This window comes from Gekko japonicus, unplaced genomic scaffold (assembly GCF_001447785.1).
Source record: "Gekko japonicus isolate JY-2015 unplaced genomic scaffold, Gekko_japonicus_V1.1 scaffold711, whole genome shotgun sequence".
NCBI lineage: Eukaryota > Metazoa > Chordata > Lepidosauria > Squamata > Gekkonidae > Gekko > Gekko japonicus.
This window is the reverse complement of record NW_015165849.1, coordinates 359139-384999: the sequence shown is the minus strand read 5'-3', so window position 1 is coordinate 384999 and position 25861 is coordinate 359139. Positions and strand designations below refer to the sequence as shown.

The 25861-nt window shown below is 41.9% G+C and overlaps 1 protein-coding gene across 1 annotated transcript in view; it reads left to right on the top strand.

Moving 5' to 3' along the window:
• The first annotated feature begins 2272 nt into the window (after window positions 1–2272).
• Window positions 2273–25861, top strand: part of KIAA0355 (KIAA0355 ortholog) — a 45117-nt gene continuing 21528 nt past the window's right edge. The window contains exons 1-5 of the mRNA XM_015411102.1: window positions 2273–3308; window positions 19144–19350; window positions 22857–22997; window positions 23919–24014; window positions 24108–24269. Coding sequence (XP_015266588.1) covers window positions 2826–3308; window positions 19144–19350; window positions 22857–22997; window positions 23919–24014; window positions 24108–24269 — 1089 coding nt within the window. The 5' untranslated portion in view covers window positions 2273–2825. The remainder of the gene's footprint in view (window positions 3309–19143; window positions 19351–22856; window positions 22998–23918; window positions 24015–24107; window positions 24270–25861) is intronic.

Genomic DNA, 25861 nt, shown 5'->3' with positions numbered 1-25861 from the left:
TGGCTTACGATAATACTTAAAGTATCCGCAGATAAAATAAAAATAAAATAGCTAGCCACAAATCTCTCCTCCCCTTAAAAGATGCCTACCATTCAGACCCCCCTCAAAAGCCCTGGCAAACAGACAAGGAGAGGACCTCCCTCCCCTCTTCAGGAAGCCCAATTCACAGAACTAGAGCCATGATGGAAAAGGCCCAGGCACTGGTCAGTGCCATGGGGGCCACCCTAAGTGGTCGGGTAGCCAATAGATGGCTTCCTGATTACTGCAGTTGGTACACAGGGACCTGTGGAGGGAGACTGTCCTTCAAATATGTGGAGGAGTTGATGATTTTCACTAATACCTTTTCCCAGAAAGATTTTAAAAGCCATGGTGGGCATTGGTCCAGAGCCCAAGTGGGCAGCCTTCAGAGTTCCAAAGACCTGTTCCCTGTCATCAGCCATAGGCAGCGTCAGTCTGAAACTATAACAAAAAGGACAAGCATGTGCTTCTAACACCTCAGGTCCTGGATCTACCCTCAACTTGGCCTCCAAGTCAGAATGGATGAGAGATTTTGTTAGCAAAGAATCTTGCAAAAATATCGGGGGGCAAATTTTCATTGTCTGCAAGGTCAGACTTAGGTGTTACCAAGTCATGAACCACCTTGAACAACTGAGCTGGATGAGATTCTGCTGACTCAATAGCAGGGACAAAAGTCTTTGCTGTCACCAGTGCCACCTCATAGGCCCGCAAATGGGATTTATGACATGCCTTTTCTGATTCATCCCAAGTCTTCCACCAATGTCACTCTAGTCATCCTCTAGTCCACTTCATGTCGCCAAGCTCCCTGGGACACCAAGAGTGAAACCAGAGTGAGGAAAAGGGCGGCAAGGGGCAACTGTGTTTGTAGCCCATCAGCCCATCATTCCATGCATATAAATTTTCTAAATGAAAATGTGACTTTGTATGTCATTATGGCACAAAGTTATAAATTGTGTTTATATTGTTCATATTATGGGTGGCCAAACTTCATGGAAGAGCACAGTTTTGGGCTGTAACTACCAGCCATTGATTCTGAAAAGTTCTGGGCTATTAGTATTCAAACACATGATCTTGTTACAATTCTTTATGTATAGAGCCAAAGAGATTCTTAATGGCTCAGTTTCTCCCCAAAGCAAATATTGGTTCTGTAGCACAAAAGGCACGGAGGGCTGCTCCACTAGAAGCTTATGCTTCTTAGTAGAAAAATTCCATTTATCTGAATATAACATTTCATTACTACATGCATATGGTTGTTCAAATAAATGCATGGATTTAGAAAACGGGAATCTTTCATTGATTATTAAAATTATTTCTTTCTTGGCTTTAAATGATATCACTTGGATTTAAACCAATCTATCCTGCTTTAACTCCTCTTATGTATTTCAGTACTGGGAGCCAGCGTCCCTAGCTATGTTGATAACTGTTTTCCAGGTGGTGTTTCCTTATTGGTGATTTTTGTTTTTAAGCCCCACACTGGGTCTGTAAAATGCAGTTCTGTTCTGCATATGGGGCAAATGTGTATTGATTTTGAGTCATCCTTACTTTTGGGAATCCATGCTGCAGTTTATGGTGTTTACACTTGACAAAATAAATGCTAAGATGGGGTGGACTTATAGCAAAAATCTAATTATAATTTTTCATTTAAGCAGTTTATTTGTAGTAGCTTAGTATAAGTAATAACTAAGTTAATGTATTTGAACATCAGCTGATTTAATCTCATTGCAGTCATTCAAACAAAATGTGTTTTTTAGTTAGCATTTCCTTAGTATATCTAAGCATTGTGTTGCTAGTGGGGGAATACATAACATCTATAACAGGCTTCCTTTATTGTATTTCAAATATTTTAAATGTTCGTATAGCTGTACCGTTAGCCATAGTTATTAGTAGTTTACATCCAGAGAAATATAGCAAGAGAAGCAGGAGTTCCTTTTTTAAATGAATGGTTCACTTATCTATAATCTTTGTAATTTTCCTCCTGCCAGGAAATGACCTAGAGGCCTTAGAAATACATTTCTGCATTCTTCAGACTCTACAATCAAGAGAAGTTCGCTCTGAAAGCACCACTTATGTTAAAAGGAAACTACCTCAACATACAGAAGGAAAGGCAGAGAAGACTTGCAATAAAAACACACACTTTCTGAATAATGTGTACTTGCAAAGTCTCCAGGAAGCAAACGTGTTTTTTTCAGTATTAAGATGGGAAATTCAAACCAGTTTGATTGACGGGCTCCATCAAACCATTAAGCTATTTGATCTGCTGATGTGAAGGCTCAGTGGTTCTTCAAGGAAAAGACTTGCTGTGTGTTAACAATCACTGTTGAACAGTGGTTTTTCTCTTCCTCCCCTGATACTAACTGAAAACATTTATTACTATGAAATTACTTTTTAAAAGATTGTTAAAGTTTCTTCATTCTAAATTAATGTTAAAATCAGGTGTCAAAGATGCATTGGCAGGAAAACTGGAGCAGACAGCTTTTTTTGCCCCATGCTTTGAAATTATATCCTGAGCACATAGTAGAATGCTAAGCAGAAAACATACAGTATTTTTAAGCTATCACAGCTTGCTTTTACAATACAGTTTGTAACTGCAGCGGTGCTGCATTTGAGCACTGAATAGTACGAAGCCAGCAGATCTCCTGCCTTTCTCACTGCTGATACTAATTACCTACCTTTTTTGTTTCTGAAATGCCTCTTACAAGAATTATGTGCATACTCTTCTACTACTGCTATACATAGATATACTTCTAGGGGAGCAAGACTCAAGAGTAGATTGTTAATTCAAGGAACCTTTGGACAAGTACTCCCTTATGTATTGCTGCAGTGCACAGGAAAGTAAAATGGACTATAAGAGGCGCTTTTTGCTTGGCGGGTCCAAGCAAAAAGTGCAGCAACACCAGCAGTATCAAATGCCAGACCTAGGCAGGACCTTGAGCACGCCTTTAGCATCTCCAGCCACGACATCCCCTCTGGTTTCCCCGGCTGCTGCTGGCGGCTGCAACCATGCTACTCCAATCGCAGACATCCAGCAGGGAATCTCCAAATATCTGGATGCACTCAATGTATTTTGCCGTGCAAGCGCTTTCCTCACAGACCTTTTCAGCAGTGTGTTTCGGAACTCGCACTATTCTAAGGCAGCTATGCAACTGAAAGACGTGCAGGAACATGTCATGGAAGCAGCAAGTCGACTCACGGCAGCAATAAAACCAGAAATAGCAAAAATGCTTATGGAACTGAGTGCTGGAGCAGCAAACTTTAAAGATCAAAAGGAGTTCAGCCTACAAGACATTGAGGTAAGACCAATCTTCCACTTTGATTTTCTGTTCATCTGGTTAGGGGTGTGTGTGGAGTGGTATTTTCAGGATCTGTGCAGAAGTTTTTGGGCTGTTCTGCTTCAGTGAACATGGACCATTCATTGTAGAAGTCTTAGGCATGCATCTGTGCCAGACTTCTGCTCTCTCTTTACCTGGTCTTAAAATGGGAATGGCAGAGACTGTTGTGAGAAGCAATAAAGTTAAAACATAGCACTGGTGGAACATATAGCTATATCTCACTATATTCAAATCTGACTATCCTGTAAAAATGTGAACGATTCAATATACTGTACAAGAGAAGTAACATTCTGAATAGTGACAAAATAAGTTGTATCTATTTTATTTCTTCTCTTTGCTAGCATTCATTCTTTCCAAGAACAAACATCTTCATGAGTATGTGACATCTCACTTGGGGGAGGCAACACACATGCACAGATTTTAGAAGGATATCCCATTATTCCTTTTTCCCTATTGAAGCTTACCTGCATTTAACAATCTACATTTTCTTAAAATTTCAGAAAGTCTTATAGTATGATTGGCCAATAGTCAGACTGGGGTTTTGTCCAACACTACTTTGTATCAGCTTGATTAAACCACTGTCAAATAGTAAATAACCCAATGGCATATGTTATCATAGGAGGAGATTTTAATGCTAAAATTGGATTAGATTATATTAGTCTTTACAATAAATTTAAAGCTTGCCCCCCAGAGTCTGAAAATCATATTCTGTCATATTCCAGGTTGTCAAAAGATCATAAGATAAATTATGCAGGTAACGTTATGTCACAGGCAATTATGTCACTGTCAAAAAGTTTTGGGTTTTTTTTACTGTTTGTGAGATGCAATCTTAGTTAATATTAAAGAATTTCTGTCTGGACACTGAATCCATCCTAGTTTCTTTTTCCTGCAGATCTAAAGAGGCCTTCTGATTTTCTGATGGCCAAAAGTTAGCCCACCCTGCAAAGTGTTAAATACCAAATATGCATACAAACACACCAGAGAAAAGGAAAAGTACATACCTGTACTTGTGTAATATCAGAACTGGTATCAGTGGCAAAAAGGCATAAAAAGAGCTTCGAGGCATAATATTAGTGAATTCTAAATAACAAAATCATGCTTTCAGTGGTCAGTAGCTCTGTGCTGCACCCTGAGAAACTGAAGTCTCTACATAATTGATGGTGAAGAGCCTAATAATTATGAGAAACATGGGAATGTGAAATGGAAATTAGTCCATGCAGTTAATATACTTCTGTGTATAACTTGCTGTAAGTAAGATCCCATTATGTAATTTTTGCATTACTTAATATGGCATGTTAATACTTAGGTTGTGCTTCAATTCTTTTTGATGGTTCTAGACTTCTACAATCCTAATACATTATTTACTGAATGTCCCATTTTGTTCATTGTACTGACTATGCATAATCCATCTTGAGTCCCTGTGATAAACGTGGACTATATGTAACTTCATAAATAAGTAAAATTGAAATATTTTGTGAGGAGGGCAATGAAAAAGAAAGCATATTTCCAGAACTATTTAATTTTCTGAACCTTTGATGTGTGCAAATAATGGTATAAGGAATTGGCTGTGGTGATTCTTGTAAGTGTGTCTGTGGGCAGTTCTCTACTTAATGTATGAGACGTGGTTTGGTTTCCAGTTTTTGATATTGACTATCTATACAAACCATAGTTTGCCAGTTTGGCAAAAGAGGAAGTTAAGAAAAGATGTGTTAAGTATGTCCAGGGGAGGCAGGAGCCTGAGGCCATCATGGTTTGGTGTTACATGCCAAGTGGCTCACTTATGCATGTCTAATTTAACTGTGACAGGCAAACCCAGTTCAGATGATAATTCTGTGTTCCTAAGTGTGAGTTTTCTTAATTCCAATCCATTTTGTCAGCTGCTGAAATAAATTGACCATCAGCAAGTACATACAGGCAGTTCTTTTGAATTTTAGAAGGAGAGGTTTTCATCTTGAACAGATGCACCTTAATTTCTTTGATCTGGTTTTATGCAAGTGAAGTCCATAGTCCTTGTTGAGATCTTGGTTCACAAAATTATGTCTTTGTATAATTTCTTCCCCTGCCACCCATTCCCCTTCTGTCTGAATTAACTTGTCTTGTGGCACAGCAACTTAGGTGGAATGCTGAGGGGAATGTGGAGTGTTCACACATGAGGTATTCCAGATGAAGTGTGCTTGCACACGAAAGCTTATACCATGAATAAAACTTTGTTGGTCTTAAAGGTGCCACTGGACTCAAACTTTGTTCTGCGGCTTCAGACCAACATGGCTACCGCACCTGAATCAGTATTCCAGTTTGTCAGGCTTCTGTTTCTTCATCCTGTTAAATAGAAATGAGTACACATATAAGGATGTTGTAGATTGCATTGTTGGCTACTGTAACAAGTGTTTCTATAACTTGCACTTTGGTTTGTCATAGTCTCATGCATGTTTTGTGCTTCCCACATGGCTGGTGGAAGTGCCTTTCTGCCAACAGAAAATGAATAGTGGATCCAACCCAGTAGCTAATATAAGAAGCAGAGCATTATATAGTTTTGTTGGAACCTATAGTACCTGAGAGTAGATTCTGTATAAGAAAACATGCATAATAGATCCTGAGGAACTCTTGATTACTATACTGAGGACACAAGTAGATCTAGTAGGAAGAAGGCCAGTTGCTTGATAATATAGTATACTCTTTGCCTTCATTTAGATAAAAGAACCTACAATGATCTTGATCTGTAATTGCAATAAGTGTTTCAGCTCACATGGTCCCTGTCTTTTCTCCCCCCCCCCCGCCCCAACCTGGTACATGGCTTGGGTATTTGAGGATTTTTTGGTTTGCAGCAAAATATGCTTATTGCAAGTTGTTTTCTTCTTGCCTACAAACTAGGTTGGGTTAAATCACAGTTAAATCACAGTTTAATCCATGAATGTGCTTAGTTGTGGTTTGTAAACTCCCCTAGCACAAACCCAGTTCAGATCTGTGGCCTTAGGCATAAAAATAAATTCAGAGCCACACTTAATCTGTAGGCAAGAAACAATAGTTTGCACTTCTGCATCTGAGAGAAAGAGAGCACACAAACCTAAGGACTTCAGAGGCTCATTCTACTGATAATAAACCATGGTTTTGTCATTTTATCTGAATGCAACCCTTATGTTTCTCTGCTTATTGTGGTTGTAAAAGCCATTGGAAAGTCAACTGTTACAGTAGCTGTGAGAAGAAAAACGCTTTAGCATTTGTGTTAATACATGAAATTTGGGATTTAAACAAAGAAGCATCATCAGGCTTTTACCCTTCTTTACCTATGATAGCTGGTGTTCTGTATCTGTATACCTTTAGATCATAGTGTTGGTCAGACATAGGGTCATACAGGAATTTTTAGTGATGTCCATTTCATATTGAGAGTTAGAAGGGAACAGCCCAAGGTGCATCATGTCCTCAGTCTAAAATAATTTGAAAATTCCTTAAACTTCCACAAAAACATTCTGTCATTTGAGAAGTTGAGCTGCTCTTAAATCTATCTTGGAAGAACCATGTAGTGGAAGTTACTGTGGCTGATGGAGCTAAGACATTGTGGAAGCTTTTTACTTAGGGCCAAGCTAGACATTCTAAAGTAGCAGTGACTTTAACAATGCAAGCAGGGTGCATTTTATAATCCCTTGCCTATGGGGAAATGACCTTGGGGCCAGTGATCTGGGTTTTCTGGGAAATTTTGAATTGGAAAATTTTCCAATCCAAACTTAAACAAACATTATAGAAGTTATTTGTTTAAATTTGGATTGTTAACAACAGAAGGCAAATATTCCATGTACAAGCCTGAACCATATTCAAGTACTAGTTTCTCCATGCTTACTATCCCACATCTAGCCTATCTAACATTATGGGTTTGCAGCACAACAGCCCTGACAACTATAGATAAACAGACTATATTTATGTATGTGGGAAGGAAGATCTTCTATTTTGGAAAATTTTCCACCCCTCATGATTGCTGGGGTGCTTTTGATCTTGGATACTCAGCTCCCTTCATAGCAAAGGTGGAGGATGCAATTAGTTAGGATTGGAGGAAAATCTTTCCCTTCAATCCTAATTAATCCTTCATCTTGGACATTTTTACTTGCAGACTAATTGGTCCTTAAAAGTTTACAGCATCTGGGATGGACGGGGTTTTTTTGGGGGGGTGAATATAATAAGATACTGGATCATTAGAGTTGGAGACCTGCAAGAAATGGTGTGTGTGTGTTTCAGGATAAATGAGGAAATTGCTTCCCACAGTGGCGTTGCTCTAATTTCTGTAGTTAGATGTGCAGGTTATGGGCTTTTTCTGAACCCTGGTACAACTGTCCAGGCCAGGTGAGCAGGAAGCTACTCATCTAGTCCTGGACGTGAACCCTAAGACAGAGAGTGGGGAGGAAACAGAGGATTCACATTTCACAGTATATAATCCTACCCTAACTTCAGCTCCCTTTCCATGATACTATAAGTTGGCTGGGGGCTTTGTCCTCTTTACAGGTTAGAGCCGGCATGATTAATTAGGGTCAGAAAGAGCACTGTTTCATGGATCCTAATTAATCCCTCTGCCAGAACTCTGTGCTTCCAAATAGTCAGAGCCCTTAGATGTTTATAGCATCATCTGATGTGTTGGGGTGGCTAGGTGGTCTAAGGCAGTATTTCCCAGCCTGTGGGTTGCAAAGCCTTGTGAAAGTGGGCGCCAGACTTTTGTAGTTTCATTGATTTGTACAAGCTATATATTTATATTTAAGCAAGTCACTACAGCAAATAAATTTGGACTTGAGGGTCACCATACGAAAAAGGGTTGGGAGCTACTGGTCTGAAGCACCAGATCCAAAGGGGCAGCCTTGCTCCTCCTGAAGCATTCTGATCTCTGATGGGTCAGTAGGTTTGAATGCAGCCTCACTGTTAGTTGAGGGGCCATTGCTCATTTGCAGCATGTCCGCTTAAATGCAGAAGGTACAGGATCAATCCCTGGAAGGGCCATTGCTTACTTGTAGCTTGTCTGCTAGTACATAGAAGGTTCCGACTCAATCCCTGGCACCTGCAATTAAAGAAAAACTCTCTGCTAATAGCTGTTGTGAAATAACCTTTCCCTCCTTGAGACCTTTGAGAACTGCTATGCCTGGTGAAGCCTGGCACCATATCTATTGAGTTTCTACTGCAAGGTGAACAGGTATTTGTTTGCGTAGGCTGTTGATCTTTCGGATAGGTTGTGAACAACGCGATGTGTGTTTCAGTCTGATAATACTGTTTTCCTTTCCTGTAGATGTACTACTGTTGCAAAGTTTTAAAAAATAATTTTAACTACTATTCCAATTTTAAATGTTTTAAATACAGTTTGCCGTATAGGGTTTTATTAAAGCTTTGGCCATGGAAATAGGTTTTTTAATTTGTATGATACTGTTTTATATTGTAAGCCATTTTGAGAACCTAGAGCTGGATTAGAAGTCTGTATGAATACATACTGAGCTAGATAGACCAGTAATCTGATACAATACAAAGCAAAACAGATAGTAGGAAGTAGGCTTCCCCTATCTTTACCACCACCACTCCGCGGCACAGAACAGTGGGAATGTTTATCAAGTTGTAGGGAGGGGCTTTTTTTTTTAACTTCACTTTATATTTTTACGCATATGTCAGCAGTCCCCTGAGTATGCAGAAATCCAAACACAGTTGTGGGTGGCCCTGTTACGCTACGTATTGATCTGTACTGGCCCATGAAGAAGAGAGGGTCTGTAATAAGAAACACCCCCTCCCCAATGCAATAATATGAGACTGCTGAACTTTGGATAATCTAGTAGTTTCTTGTTCCCCTCATTCTGAATCTCATCTGTCTGATGCTTTAGCATAATTGCCACATAGTGTGGATGTGGATTTCTGAGGCTTGGGAGTACAAAAACTGCATTAAAAGAGCAGTAGTTTATGGTATCCAGAGAGTTTGTTTATTTAATTTAACTTTAGACTTGCTATACCGCCCTAACCCCGGAGGGTCTCTGGGCGGTTTACATGTGTTGCGTTCTATGAACTGTAATCCCTAACTTTAGGCCACATTTAGTATTGGGGGTGGGGACTGCCTACCGGCACCCTTGGTGGTGGGCCCTTGATGGTCTCTGGCTGCTGGCCCGGCTCCGCGTCTTCTAGGTCTCTACTGGCAGCTGGATCAGATGTACCCATTCACTGTAAAAGTAGTTAAATCACCTGTTATTACACAACCTTTTGTTTTGGTTGCCTTCCACATTTCTTTCTGTCTTCACGATTACCCTTGGAGTTTGGATAGACAGACAATAGTAGATCATCCAATACTGAATTACCTTTTTGGCCTGGTATTGCCCATCTTGCTTATATCACCACCTCCAATTATTTATTTACTTAATTTATACCTTCTCCTTTTCCACACTGGGGACCTAGAGTAACTTACATTGGTCTCCTCTCTTCCATTTTATCTTCATGACAACCCTGTGAGGTAGGTTAGGCTGAGATTGTGTAACTAGCCCAAGGTCACCCAGCAGCCTTCCATGGCAGAGTAAGGATTTGAACCTGGGCCTTGTAGATCCTAGTCTGACATTCTAACTACAGCACCATGCTGGCTGTCAGGCCACATGTTGCATCAAGCACCATCTGCATAGCTGTGACTTGATTTGGTTTTAAAATATTATTGAATGGCAAGCTTGGCACAACTATCCTGTGTGGCTTGCACTGTTAGCTCCATGTTCTGAGTGCTCTGTGTGTTCGCTTGTCACATCATTTTGCTCCCCGGGCATTCTGTAGTAAGTCAAAGCAACAGGTGTCATTTATTTTTGTTGTATATTTGCAGTTGCTTGTATCACATATGCTACCTTGCCATCTGCACTGGACATGTAAGCAGTCAGATGCAGAACATTCTTTCAGCATACTGCTAAATATACACATAAATTTTATGTCTCATGGTGTCTTTTTTGTTTTTTGGTTGAAGCAGCCATGATAGGGTCCTCATTTCGTCAGATGTGTTAAGCTTTTTCTATACATTTAGAGGACTTGTTAGAAGGTGGCTTTGGGCTGTTCTGCATTGTCATTTTTGTCACATGTTTGTCCCTGTTGCTTCAGGGTCCCGTCCCCCCACGATGTGTTTTGCTCTCTCTAGTAGTCCCAGAAGGAGCAAAACACATGTGGAAAAGAGCCCCCCCCCCAAAGCAATAGGGACAAATGAGTGACAGTTATGAGCAATGTTCCCTTTAAGCTGTGGAGTCTTGTGAGCGAAAATTCTACTGTGTGAGCTACTGGCATTAAAGTCATGAGCAAGCAATTTGGCTACTGCATAAATTAGATTGCTCTACAGCCATCCTTCCTGAACTAAGACAAAAGTGTGTGAGCTGGAGGCTAAAAAACTGTGAGCTAGCTCATACTAACTCAGCTTAGAGGAAATACTGGTTATGACCCCAATGGCCACTGGCAACTTGTGATTATGTCACAAGGTCTTTTAAAAATATCATTCTAGTACTCATGGCTGCTGCTAAACAGATTTATGAATCTCTTCATTGCTCCTTTCTGTCTACACCTCTAGGTAGTTTATATTGTGGTGTTCACATCTGCCACTCTCCTACTTTCAAATTGCTGCTTCCCATGCTTCCTGGGCATCTACAGTGGACACACATATCTCTTATTTCTGCATCTTAATGACCTTTATTTCAAAAATAACTTTGGCAGTGTCAGGGGCCTTGCCACATCCAGAAGGGTCATTGGTCTCATGTAGGATTGTTGGCTTTTGTTCAGTCCATCTCCATTGCAGATTGCTCAGAGCAATACTTTAACGTGATCTTGACTAAAGCAGGAACTGAATTCTCCAAGCCTGTGAACATGGAGTGTTACAGGAAGTAGTGACTGAAGGGGAGTTACTCCTTATTTGGTATTCCAATTTGGATGAGGTCAGATTCTCTTAGGTGGTTGCTGCTCAGCCCAATTGGTGTGTTGGGAAACTTCACCAAATGGAGGGTGGGAAAGTAGCATAAATTCCTGAGGTTTTTCTTTAACTCTAGACACATGGAATTGTGTAGGTTTGTGACTTGTAAGAATACAGGATCGGTTCCTGCCTAGTAGGAAGTGAGGAGAGGAGACTATTGAAAGCACTTTCTACCATCTCTGCTGGCCACTGCTGCCACTTAAGGTGACTCTCGCTACCTCTAATCGTGCTTTCATGTCTGATTTGACATTTGGAGATGTATACATTCCCCTCCAAGATAGCATCTCAGACTGAAAAAAGCTTAACCATCTCCCAGCTTTGGATAACACAGAACTATGAGCAGTGTTCCCTTTAAGCTGAGTTAGTGTGAGCTAGCTCACAGTTTTTTAGCCTCCGGCTCACACATTTTTGTCTTCGCTCAGGAAGGAGGGCTCCAGAGCAAACTAATTTACGCAGTAGCCAAATCACCTCCTCACAACTTTAATGCCAGTAGCTCACAAAGCAGAATTTTTGCTCACAAGACTCCACAGCTTAGAGGGAGCATTGACTATGAGTTGTCAACATTTCTCTTCAGCCTCACGTCTAAAGCCCTTTCAGAAAGTTCACCACCTGCTCCATTCTCTTCTCAGTGTGACGTTTAAGAAACTTTGACCAAGCAGACTCTCTGCTCTTGTGGTAGCCCATAATGTGGCATACCACAGAGGAAATCCCTAACTCCTATGAATTTGGACTGCTGTGTTGTAATGTTATAAAATAGCAAGTATGCGGCATTTGTAGTGCATTCACCCACAGAACTGGTGTGGGGGAGAGGAGACCCGTAGAGGCTGTATAGGAAGGCAAGACCTGGTCCTTACTGTAAAGGAGGTACTTGATCCTGGTTGCCCATCTTCCTACCCGCCCCCACTCCAGAAGTTAGTTTTCCTCAAGGTGTATTTGCTTTAAAGTTTTGTCAGTTTCAAATGTTTTAATAAGCCTTAGCTTGAGTAAAACTGACTTCAGCAAGAATTCACAAAAGCACTGCTGTTTCCATAATAATCTTTTTAAGAACAGTAAAACTGTCCCAGATTTTATTTTTCCTGGATGCCAAGTCAATATTTTTTAAAAGCAAACTGCACTTGGAGAGGTCAGTCAGCATACCTCAACTGTTAAGTTTAAACTTTGTACAAAGAGGGGAAATGATTGAATCATAAAGGAATGTCCGGACGGAAAGCTGGGGGGGGCAGGGAGCCATTGCGACTAGGAGCTCTTCTTAAATAGATTGAAGTGTTGCCATCTTGACAAACTCTTGCTTGTAAACAAATATATAAATGTGTTCTCATAGAATACAGTTGGAAGGGAGCCTTATATTCCTGGGCTTTGAGATAATGTGTTGCTTGTACTTGTATTCCTTAAATGGAGGAAGATAAGAGACTGCACTACAATTATTGTGCAGCCCATTTGATCATAGAATCATCAGAACCCAACTTCTTTTAGGGAAAGGCAAAATCCATGAGGTGCCTTTCCTGAGCAAACTCTTCCATAGCTTCCATTTTGCTGCAATGGGTTTAGCTCAGGATTCTGGTCCCTTTTGGATTTCAGCTGCTCTAATTGCAGAGAGATTTGATTGCAGAAGTGCTTGCAACTGGAAACAGGGAAGCATGTAAAAAGATTGGGGGGGGGATAATAAATTGAAAGCCTGACTTGATGTCAGCCAACTTTTTAAAAAATGTAGTTCATTGCCTGGTTTAAATCAAATATGCATATTAAATGTTAGTTTTGAAAATGGTGCAACATGTGCAAGCATTGCATACAAACAGAAGAGACATCCCTCTCTGTTTTGAGAGAAATGGTGCCCATCTTCCGTTTTTATATGTACTGACATGAAAACAATATTTGAAAAACGTGTGCGTTTCCCAGTTGGAGATATAGAGTCGAATCCGACTCTAGGCGGTGGTGCTCATCTCCGTTTCCAAGCCAAAGAGCCAGTGCTGTCCAAAGATGTTTCCGTGGTCATGTGGCCAGCATGACTAAGCATCAAGGCGCACAAAACACTATTACCTTCCCACCGCAGCGGTACCTATTCATCTACTTGCAATTTCTTGCTTTCAATCTGCTAGGTTGGCAGGAGCTGGGGTCAGAGACGGGAGCTCACTCCATCACGTGGCACTAGGGTCTTGAACTGCCAAACTACAGACCTTCTGGTCTGCAGCTCAGCGTCTTAACCTCTGAGCCTCTGTAGCCCCTAACTGGAAATATAGGTTTAGTCTATTTAACTAAGCATTAGAGTTCTAACATCGAAACTTTCACAGGACTGGTGCGAGTGTATTTGTTACAAGGATTTTGTAAAGTGAATTGTATGCCTCAACTGTCACATGATCCATCTATTCAGGAAAGTCACACACAAGTGTTCAGGGACATACAGCTGAAATGCCAAGCAGTTGCTAGTCTCCAGCTAGGATTATAACCAGATGAATTTTCCAACACCTACATGAGCTACTGGTTCAGGAAATAAAAAGACCTGTTGGTTCAGAGCTATAGAGCAGTGCTGTGATAGTTTGGTTTTTTTTACTCCTGTTGGGAGAGGGAGGGATGTTCCTGGTCTGAGATCATTCATCCCCTCTTGCCAGGGGTGGGACTACTTAGGCTCCATCATGGTTCTCCATGCTCCCAATGATCCATCTGGAGGGATGTCAAATGGCCATATCTTCTTGCTGCCTGGGAGATGGAGACAACACTCTTAAACCCATTAAAATAAAAGGTGGTAACTAGGTTTAGTGGTTCTCCATTTAGCCATTGTTATAGTCAGACAATTGGTGGCCACAAGTGGGGCACAACTTAGTTAACACAAGTCAGTGGAAAACCCGTTGTGTCCACATCTGTCTCTTTATTAGCTTTAGATCCTGCTTTCTGACCATAAATTCTACAAAGCTGTATACATTCAAAAATAAAACACTCCCCCCCCCATCCAGTCCTAATATTTTTGCGGCTCTGCCTCAGACACTGGAATGGAAGCTGTTACGTGGTGCATGCTTTCATTTTTATCTGGCCTGTGATCAACTGGCTCCCTTCTGCTTCCTGCATTGCAGCTTGCTTTTGCCCAGCTCTCTCCAGCTTCCTCCTTTCCCTCGATTGGCTGAGGGCTTTTCCCCCTCCTCCTTTGAGGGAGAGGGAAAGTGTCAGAGAGAGTCCCATGGCACTTTTAAGGCCAACAGTGTTTTATTCCAGGTATAAGTTTTTGTGTGCATACACACTTTTTCAGAGAGAGGGACGGGAAAAGCCAGAGAGAGCGAGATGGAGTCCCATGGCACTTGGAGAGATCTCCCTTTCCAGTTCTAACAGATGTGGGGGGAGAAACCTAACAGCACAGCTTGCATTCTTTATTAGTGGAAGGGAGCAAGAGACCAGTAGGAGCTCAACGACTAACAAAATTTGTGGCAGGGCATGAGCTTTCATAAGTCACTGCTCACTTCTTCAGATACAGCTAAAATGTGAGTCCATCTGTCCTTACATCTTGAAGAGTGAAGTAATTTCAGATGCCAAATGACAATAGCAGGCAGTGGTAATGAGAGAAGAAACCTAGGTCTCAATTCAGTCCAGGAGGATGCATTGTCTTGAGCTTCATTATCAGTTGCAATTCAGTAGTCTCTAATCTCCCTTTGAAATTCCTTTGTAGGAGAACTGCTAATCCTAGGTCAGCAACTGAATGCCCTCGAAGGTTAAAATGTTCCCCCACTTGGCTTTTTTAATGCTGTGGTTTCTAATAGCAGTAGAAAAGAGTAAGAGTCCAGTAGCACCATAAAACTAACAAAATTTGTAGTAGGCTGTGAGCTTTTGTGAGTCACTTCAGACTTATTTTCATTTATTTTTTGCATCCTCCTAGACTGAATCTTCCTGGACCAAATTGAGACCTAGGTTTCTTGTCTCGTTACCAATACTGATATTTCCACACCTACTACCCCTCTGCATATCGTACCTAGTCCAATCAAGCCTGCTATTGCCATTCAGCATCTGAAATAATCTATATAAACTTTATATCTCTGATACCTCGTGTTACATTTTATGGCATACATGGCCCAGCCCAATCAAGTGACATTTACATCAGATCCAGCCCTTGACAAATGAGTTTGACACCTCTGCTTTAGCCCCTTCCTCCCGGGACTAGATATCTTGAATGTCCCAAGAGCTAACAGCATATTAGGAGGAAAAGGTGCCAGCTGTAAGTAAAGCTGTGGACATGACTGAAGCACCTAATGGATTTAGACCTTAGTCTAAAGAAGTATTCCCTTCATGGCTGTCAATGAGGGGGCTGTGGCTCAGTGGTAGAGCATCTATTTTGTATGCAGAAGATCTCTAGTGTCTGCAGTTGGTTCCAGTAAGTAGGTGATGTGAAAGATCTCTGCCTCAGATCCTGAAAAGCTGCTGCCAGTCTGAGTAGACCATACTGAGCTTGATGGACCCCAAAAGTCTGATTCAGAAGAAGAGAAGATACTGGATTTATACCTCACCCTTCACTACCCGAAGGAGTCTCAGAGCGGCTTACAATCCCTTTCCCTCCCCACAACAGACACCCTGTGGGGTAGGTGGGGCTCTTGAGAACTGCCCCTGAGAGAACAGCTCTGAAAGAACTTATGACTGACCCAAGGTCACACCAGCAGCTGCATATGGAGGAGTGGGGAATCAAACTTGGTTCTCCCAGATTAGAGTCCGCACTCTTAACCCCTACACCAAACTGGCTTTCAGTATAAGGCAGCTAGCTTCATGTGTTCATGTGAGGAGAATCACAAGCAAAAGGAGATGTAGGGCTCTAGTGGTGTGGGGCACAATATATGCATTGTGTGTGTGGGTGTTCATTCTGCAATACTGTAAAGTTTGTCTTAAGCCATTTATACCCCATTCAAGGCAGAAATCATGTCCTTTGTGAAAACTGGAAAGTGTCAACAACTGAGATGCTTGCTCATGCAACTTTAGATATTTGCCTAAGTGGTATTATTTTATTATGCTGAAAAATAACTGGATGCAAATTGTGTATTTTCACATATTTGACCCCTCCCTTCAAAAACACTTTCTACATTGAATTGCATGGATTTAAGTATCTGTTTTCTGCTCCCACTGTAACAATATAAGAACATAAGAGAAGCCAATGTTGGATCAGGCTAATGGCCCATCTGGTCCAACACTCTGTCACACAGTGGCCAAAAATACCAGGTACCATCAGGAGGTCCAGCAGTGGGGCCGGGTCACTAGAAGCCCTCCCACTGTTGCCCCCCCCCTCAAGCACCAAGAATACAGAGCATCACTTGCCCCAGGCTGAGAGTTCCTATCTATACCTTGTGGCTAATATCTTTGGAACAGTTTACATAGACATCTAAAACAATAAAGCATCACAATTTTAAAAATGTAAAGCAGCATAAAATAAGCAAGTAAAAACCGAGCAAGAAAAATCTAATAAAAGCAGCATCAAAAGAACACTTAAAGTAGCAATTTCAGAAGCAGAGCATGTTCCAATAAGAAACTTGTCAGCCAGCAAAGCAATAGGATATATCTGTTTAAAACTTCAAAAGTGGAGATTTATAAACTTGGGGAAATCAAAACATTTTTTGCCTGGCATTTTAAGATGTTAAGTTTGGCATGAGATGATCTCACAGAGGGGCACCACAAAAGAAAAGGCACCATCTTTGGTGTGAAGCCATCTTGCCTCTGTAAGTGAGTGCACACAGATCAGAATCTAGGAGAACTCAGCTTCTCAAGTATCCTGCACCCAGGCTGTGGAGGGCTTTTTAGGCAATGACTGAATTGTGTAGTTGATTATGATCCTTTAAAACTGGTAAGATGTGAACCATGATACTAATCTTGTATCCAGCCCCTGACAATATTCTAGCCACTGTATCTTGGACCTGTTGAAGTTTCTGGACAGTTTTCAAAAGTAGCCCCACATAAAGTGCATTTCATTAGTTTAACCTGGGTGTGATCAGAGCATAGAACATCACAGTCAGATCACACTTTCTGAGGAAGGGCTGATAAAAAGCTGATAAAAGACACTAAATGCCATGGAGGAGACACGAGCCTCCAACTATAGTCCAGGTTCCACTATATAAGAAGGCGGTTTTGGGATGTTATCCAGGAAACGTGCACAGGTCAGGGACGCTCTCTCAGGTAGGCAGAGGTTGGAGTGGTTTGAACAAGGCCGGTCTGCTCACCTGGGGTGCGGTAGCAGGGGTGCAAGGAATGTGCAGTGTTGACCCAGAGAGTTGCTTTGGGTGGCCTGTCTATCCAGGAAAGTGTGTGGGGTGTGGAAAAGCACATTTGCACCACGAGAACAGCAGTGGGGACAGAGCAAGATCAGTGGCTATGAGCCACAAAGTATAGATAGGAACTCTCAGTCTGAGGCAAGTGATGCTCTGTATTCTTGGTGCTGGGGGGGACAGCAGTGGGAGGGCTTCTAGTGTCCTGGCCCCACTGCTGGACCTCCTGATGGCACCTGGTATTTTTGGCCACTGTGTGACAGAGGGTTGGACTGGATGGGCCATTGGCCTGATCCAACATTGGCTTCTCTTATGTTCTTATGCTCTTGGTGTTTGGTATAGTGGTTAAGTGCGTGGACTCTAATCTGGGAGAACTGGGTTTGATTCCCCACTCCTCCACTTGCAGCGGCTGGATTACCTCGGGCAAGCCATAGTTCTGTCAGAGCTGTCCTTGAAAGGGCAGTTCTGGAAAGAGCTCTCTCAGCCCCACCTACCTCACAGGGAGTCTGTTGTGGGAAGGGGAAGGGAAGGAAATTTGTAAGCCGCTCTGAGACTCTGAGTGAAGGGTGGGGTATAAATCCAATCTCCTCCTCCTTATCACCCACTCAGCTTCCACAGTAAGAACCTGGGTCTGGCAGACCCTCCTCTGAAGTGTTAACTGCTACACCACACTGGCTGTGGTATCGCCTGGTATCACAACTGAACTCCAGACTCTCTCTCCCCCTGGAGAAAATAACTACTTTGGAGGGTGGAATCTGTGGCACTCTATTCAGCTGAGGCCTCTCCGCTCCCCAGACCTTGGCTTCCGTAGACTCCAGCACAAAATCTCCAGGAATTTCCCAACCTGGAGCTGGCAACTCTAGTCAGGACTGGCCCCAATAGTTCCCCACAAAGTCCTGGAAAGGGCCTCCTGGCTTTGCCTTTTTACCTACAGAACGAAGCTTGGTTGCCTAGCAACAGCCACTGAGGGAAAAGTTAGTCCCACAAGAGCTAAGCAGGGAAGTGTCTTCATCAGGAGAGACAGCCATTTTGGCAGTTATTCTGACAGGGAACAGTGGCTGAGGGAAAATGAGTACACGGGGATGAGGAGCGGACCCAGCCTCCAGCCAATGGAACGCAATTACTCTTGAGTGGCGGTTGATGGTTCAATGACTGATGGAGCACACAGCATAGTCAGTGGGAGAACTGGAAATGGCCAATGCGTTAGGAGAATTATATGTATATATGAGATTTAAAAATTAAACCCTGCAGACACTCAGCTTGAACTTTTGATAGTAAGAACCTGCTTAGTTATGATCTTCATGTGGAGTATTTCTGCAACTACGATCCCCTCCAAAATGACCTCTGGGTACACAGCTCTTGAGCACCTTTCACACGTTGAAACATGCTTTAATTAGTTGCCTGTGTCTCTCATCCCATAAGAGAAATAGATGAAACAACAAGGGTTGAGTAATTAAATAACATCATTTTATGTAATTGTGGAGTTGTCTTATCAGTTACAGGATTAGATGTGGGGTACTAAAGTTTTCATCCTGGTATGTGTTCAGATGGGTGAAGATCAAATTCAAATGTTAGAATTCACACAAATACCAGTATTTGAATGGAAGAAATCCTGATGTGGTTTTTCTCCTTCCCACTTTCATAGGTACTTGGACGATGTTTCTTGACAGTGATGCAGGTACACTTTCAGTTTTTATCCCAAGCTTTGCAGAAGGTCCAACCAGTGGCTCATTCGTGTTTTGCTGAAGTGGTAGCTCAGGAAAGGAAGAATTCTAGTATGGCTGAGACATCCGGTCCAAACCCCACAACTGAGCTAGAAGAAGCTGTGCGATCCTGGAGAGGTGCAGCAGAGGTAAGCTTATGTAATAGCTGTCTGGATGGATCAGAGTGAATCTCCTGCATACTATTTCCAGTAAAAATGAATCAGATGCTTCTTGGAAGTTCATTAGTAAATCATGAAAGGTTCTTACTTTCCCATTTCTGTCCTCAGTACTGAATTCTGGTGGCTGTAGCTTTTCCCCCAATACACTTATTTTTTACAGGAGACTTGGGCTCAGAACCTCACTTCCCTAACCCTACAAGGTTTTAGAGCATACGCCATAGAGCAATGCAAGATTGATAAATATTTGGGATTATAGTGAAACGCTGAACTGGAATGCGCATGGACATGACCCCCTGATATAGTAAAGCTAATAGGCAAGCATCTGAAAACGCAGGCAAAAAGCTACGGTTACATTCCCAGCAGGAAAATAGGAGCAGGCAGAGTAGAGGCTTCAAGGACACTAGATAGATAACAGCACGCAGAAGAAGAAAGAAGGGGGATGGGAGGAGGGAGGAGGGAGATGAGGAGAGAAAACCACACATTTCAAACCACGGCAGTCTTAGCTGAAGGGAACTTGGTACCCCCTCAATCAGGGCTCGAGCCCATTTAGCTGTCCTGAAATCACGGAAGAAATACCAGCTGTTACCAAGTGAATCATTTAGCAAACTTAGTTATTGTGCCCTATTAAGTAAGGATAAAATCCGCTCTGTATTTTTTAATAACATCATTTCTTGATACACTGTACCAGATGACTTACTTAGATCCTCAGGGAATATTCAAGACCTTTCAACAGTGGGTATATAGTGGAGATGCTTTAATAGATAACCAGTTAATTGCCCAGTCAAAATCTGCCCCATGGTATAAAAACTTAAAGAAAGATCATTTAAGAGCCTCTTATTTGATAAATTATTTGATTGAGCCTGCTTTGCGGGGAGGGTGGAGTATAAATTTGATTATAAATAAATAAATATAAATAAACATTACTGCACATCGTCTAAGAGTGGCATTCACGGCATTACGATTTCAGAACATGCCGTCAGAAGTACTGACTGGAAGATATCTAAACATTCCCCTAGAACAATGTATTTGTCTGTGGAACTTCTATTGAAGATCTATTTCACTACATAATGGTTTGTCCACTATATTTGGATCTTAGAAGGAGATTTTTATCTCAAATACGTAATCAACTGCACAATTTTTCTGATAGTGATAAGTTAATTTTTTTTGTTGTCAGATGCGAATCCTTTGGTATCTTATAAGGTAGCATTCTTTGCGTTAGCAGCCAGGAAAGCTAGAGCAAAGGTGGTTCTTAGGAACGCAGCTTACTGAGATGCGAGGCATTAACATTGTTACAGTTGGAATTGGAATTTGTAAATGCTGTATATAATTTTAATTTGAGGTATTTTAGACATTTTTAGACATCGTACAAATGAATTTAATTCTAACTGAATTTAATAACTAAATGTGTATTTTAAGATATTAGGGATCCAGTTTTATTTAAAATTGTGACAGCCAGTGGCCATATACAATAAACTTTATTCATCCATTTCATTCCAATACACTTATTCCATGCCAAGACAACAAAGCTTGGGCATATGTAGAGTAAATAAATAAAAGTTGCAGTGTTAGCATGTTGATGTGGCCATTCTTGTTGCTATAGAATGTGATGTACTCTGCCTACAACAAACGTCTCATTCTGAAGCTCACAATCTCCAGTTTCCTTTGCATTATGGAGTTATGTGCTGCTAGATTTTGGTATTCCTGACAGAAAATTGTTTTTTTTTCTTTTTTCCCTTTTCTTTCAAAGATTTACAGTGCGATCTTGCATAGAGTTTACTCCCTTCTAAGCCCATCTAAGCCCATTGAAATCAGTGGGATTAGCTGCACAGGATTGTACTTTTAATATGTTATGTTGGTTCAAGTGCCATTTCTAATCCTGAACAAAACCCTAAAATGAATTCGAAAAGTTACCTATTCAAAGTAAGGGTTTTACTAAAAGTGATGTGGTACAGTCTGTGGCTCCCACCAGAATGAATGAGGAACTTGTAAAACCTGTGTCTGGGACTGGGAGGGCTTTTGCACATTGTGTTGGAGCTAACCAGCTTTTCCACCTGCTAAAAAAGGGAGGTCAACTTTGACTACCAAAAAGGCTATACTGGGTACCATGACAACTGCATGGACAAAATACATGTGGGATATGGGCTGTAATAAGGCGGGGAGTTTGACTGGATTGAATGGATCCAGCCCATTTTGTGTTCAGTACTGTTTTCTTTCATCGTTTGAAAGGCAGCATACAGGGCAAATTTCCACTGGGTTAAAGCTGCAATCCACTTTAAATAACACAAATTGAAAACACATTGCAAATGTACTGTTAAGTATTCTGGTTATTTTTATTTCATGCATACTTCCTAACATTTATGGGTTATGGGTGACACTTGACCTAGTTCTTAAAAACAGCAGATAGTATGACAACTCAGAAGTCTTGACTGTTTCATTTCAGACAGCAGGTGAGGATTCACCCAACAGAAGCGCCCCACAAAAAAATACATGCAATTTTTAAGAACTAGCATGTTGTGGAAAAGACGAGGCTAGAACCATCTCTGTTGCACCTAGTTTTTGAACTGGAACAGAGTTTTGCTTCTGGTTCAAGCTAATAAAAGGATAAGTTATTGGAGTGGCTTCAACCACCACTGAACTTGAACCTGACCTGCACTGAAGTGTGGCTTCACACTCTGACCAGAACGTGGCTGATTCCAATGGAATCAGTGTGCGTTTTATTGAACTGATTCTTTATAACAAATGTTCTTTGTGAGGCTTCTTTAAAAGTGGTTCGCATTGAATGTAGAAGCCTTCGTATGCGTGTACGTTGATATCTTGACTGGAAATCTAAGTGTAGGTCAACATGCAAGCCACTAGTTATGATGCTTTAGGGTTAAATGGCTTAAAGAAAGTGGAGTTTTTTGGATGTTTTCTGCACAGCAGCTTGCCAGAGTTTAAACAATAGCAATAACTATAGATTTGGCTTTAGCGGTAGAATCTGCAGGAAGTAGTTTTTTGGGGAATTATGATCCATTGAAATGGACAGGGTTTGAACAATAGTGTGGGCGCAATTCCAGTTGCTGTAGTCAAAGTGTAAGACAAAATGTAGGGTCATTGCACATTTTCCATACTTTAAACATGGTCAAGGAAGTGGACTATGGTATTTCACATTGTACCTCCCCAAGGCCTTCCCTTCTTCATTACCCATCCCTCAGCCTTAAACATTGTTAACGGTTACATTGACACATACATTAATCTTGATTAACACAAGTAGGATTGGCTCTTAACCAGGTTTATGTTAAAGATTACTGCTGCCTTCTTCTCTCTTGAAAAGACTAGCGTGTAAATGTGATACTTTATTATAGCAAATAATCCAAATCTGCCTCCTTACTGCTTGCCTTTATCACAGCAATTTTATAGTGCTTCAAAGTTTATTCTGCCAGTTTTGAACCGTTGCTATTTTTGTCTTGTCTGTACTGTATTCGTTCTGCTTAAAGGCCACATCACGGCTGCGAGAGAGAGGCTGTGATGGCTGTCTGGCTGGGATTGAGGTCCAACAGCTCTTCTGTTCCCAGAGTGTGGCAATTCCTGAGCACCAGCTAAAAGAACTGAACTTGAAAATAGACAGTGCTTTGCAGGTTAGCTGCATCTCTGCTTTCATTTTCTTTACATTACTACTTGGGTGAGGTGGGGATTTATGCTTGCTAAGAAGGGAATGGCCCAAACTAGCCTGATCTCATCAGATCTCAGAAGCTAAGCAGGGACAGCCCTGGTTAGTACTTGGATAGGAGACCATCAAGGAAGTCAAGGGTTGCTATGCAGAGGCAGGCAATGGCAAACCACCTCTGTTCGTCTTTTGCCTTGAAAATCCCCATGAGGTTGCCATAAGTTTGTTGCAACTTCTTGGCACTTTCTACCACCAAGAAGGAAATCATTGGGATATCATATCTAGCAAGTTATTTCTCAAACCAATAATTTTCAGCAAGTTATTTGTAAACGTATTTCTGTCTTAAAGGACCATGTCTTCCCCATAAGACCCTGCGTACCAGTTGTGGTCCTCAGGTCACCATGGGCTCGTTGTCTCCCTGCTTAGGATAGCTTACTTGGCAGGTTTTTTTCTCCCACTTCATGGAAGGAGCTCCTTGAGGCAGTGATGCGAGTGATGTGTCTAGAATTTTTTAGGAGACACTGCAAGGCCATTCTATTGGCTAGGATTCCTGATGAGGTATAGATCACAAGTTACCTTTTAGGAGAGAGGAGGATCACTTGGAGTTTTAGTCTGTATGTTTCAAATGTGTGATTTGTAAGATGCCTTCACCCAGAGGGAAAGACACAATGTAAGCATTTTAATAAATATGTTTTCATCCTGAGGACAAAGCTTGCTGTCTTTTGGAATGGGACATCTCTGAAAGCAAAGACAGGGCACAACTGGATAGTGCAAGAGGTGTATTTGCCACTTCCTTTAAAGTTTCAGGGCTTTGTGCATTTAAAAAACTTCTTCACATCATTTGCCGTTTGTTTGATTTGTGGTGGTTTTGTGTGTGTGTTTTAAATGTCAGGCATATAAAATTGCATTGGAGAGTTTGGGTCACTGTGAATACGCAATGAAGGCTGGCTTCCACTTGAACCCAAAAGCTATTGAAGCAAGTTTGCAGGTAAGAGCAATTTCTTTCTTTCAGCAAAGACACTGCTGAATTTGTTGCAGATGGATCTCTTTGACTTGCACATTTGGTGTTCTGTCCCTTCAGGGCTGCTGCAGTGATGCCGAAGCCCAACAGGCTGGTCGGAGACAGACTCCTCCTCAGCCAATCCAGTGTGAGCTCCCAACAGTTCCCATTCAGATAGGTGCTCACTTCCTGAAAGGAATATCCTTCAATGAGTCTGCAGCAGACAACCTGAAGTTGAAAACGGTAATACACTAAATCCAATTTTTTGTGTCTCAAGCCAAGCAGTACTTCTGCCCAATTGTTAAGTTCTGTGTTGAAGGTTGGTTAGCAAAGCAAATACTTTAAGGTTGTGTCAACTTAGCAGGTACATTCAGAAGAAAAAGGAAAGTGTTGAGGTGCTTAGGTAGTGTTGGATTGCAGGTGAATTTGTGGTCCAGCAAAGCTAGTTGCATTTCACAAACAGCAGCTTGCTTCCATTGCAGGGACTTCTGCCCCTGGAGGTTCCTCTCATCTGTTTTGCCATGCTTCATTAACAACTTGCTGAGGGCTTTCTCCAAAAGACTTGTCTTCTCAGAGCCTAATGTGGAGTTAGTTTGTTTGCACATGGCACAGGTTGATTCCTGTCCTCAACCTGAAGAGGTAAAAGAAGAAAGGGAGCAAACCCTGAATTTGAAGCATCTCCCTGATAAGTTGTAAGCCACAGTAATGATGATGCTGGTATTGTTAGGGTACGTTCAGACGCGCCGTTTGATCTGGTGTCATCACACTTCAGAAACAGATTTTATATGCACGATCACACAGTCAAAAACTGCCTCCCGCCCCCAGCCGTTGGTTTCCGGCTCAAAACCGCTTTAACCTGGAGTATTTTGTTACCAGGTCCCAAAGTGGTGTTTTCTCAGCTCTCCTGTTTAAAGCCGCATTTTCTCCCTGTGTGATCGCTCCTCTGGTGTCAAGCCACTTCTGGTTTAAACCCCCTCCCTGCTCGAAAGCTGCCCAAGGCTTTTCGCCCCCCATTTTTTAATGCGTTGGCAGTGTGCCCATAGGCGGAGCTCCACTACCGTGTTTAGAAAACTGTCATTTAAACCGTCACTTGTTTTAGAGTTTAGATGAGTTCGGGATCTCACAGAGGCTATTTTTGGGTCAAACGTTTAAAGGGAACTCTTTTGTTGGAGGGATTGGATTGATTCGCCCTGGTGGTTCTGTGCATGCGCCATGGTAGTTTCACCCCCGCCATTCTACAGAGGAGCACCTTTGCATGTGCAAACTGAGAAAAAATTTTTTAAAACTGCCGATGAACGCTCTTGTGCGTCGGTAGTGTAGACGCTGGGGAGCGATGTGACTGCACAGTGAGGCGGGATAAGGGAGGTAAGTGTGACCGTAATTATCCAGATCAAATATAATCCAGTTAGAACTGGAGCAGTTTAACCCGCTCTCAGCACACCGTCTGACCGCACCCTTAGGGTATGCAGATTCAGATGCCTGCTCCTGAATAATTCTTTTGCCACACAGGTTTGTTTGAAAGGGGATTGGCCACAGTACCCATCTGTAGGTGGTGTGCATCAGCGACTTCAGCAATTTCTGAAGTGACTCTTTTTCCAGTTGAGAATTCAGGCTTTTATTTGGTGTGGGAGGATGTATCATGAAGATATGTTTTGTGTTGTGTGAAATCAGTATGCCTGCTAAGGCCTTAAATTTTCCAGACAGGGTGGTCTTGAGGCCAAATTAGACAAGACAAGAGGGGGACCCGCGATACTCGCGGGGGGGGAGAGCTCAGTCTCCTCCATCCCCCTCCCCCGCTCGATCTCCCCGAGGCAGAGGCGGCGAGGCCGGTCCTC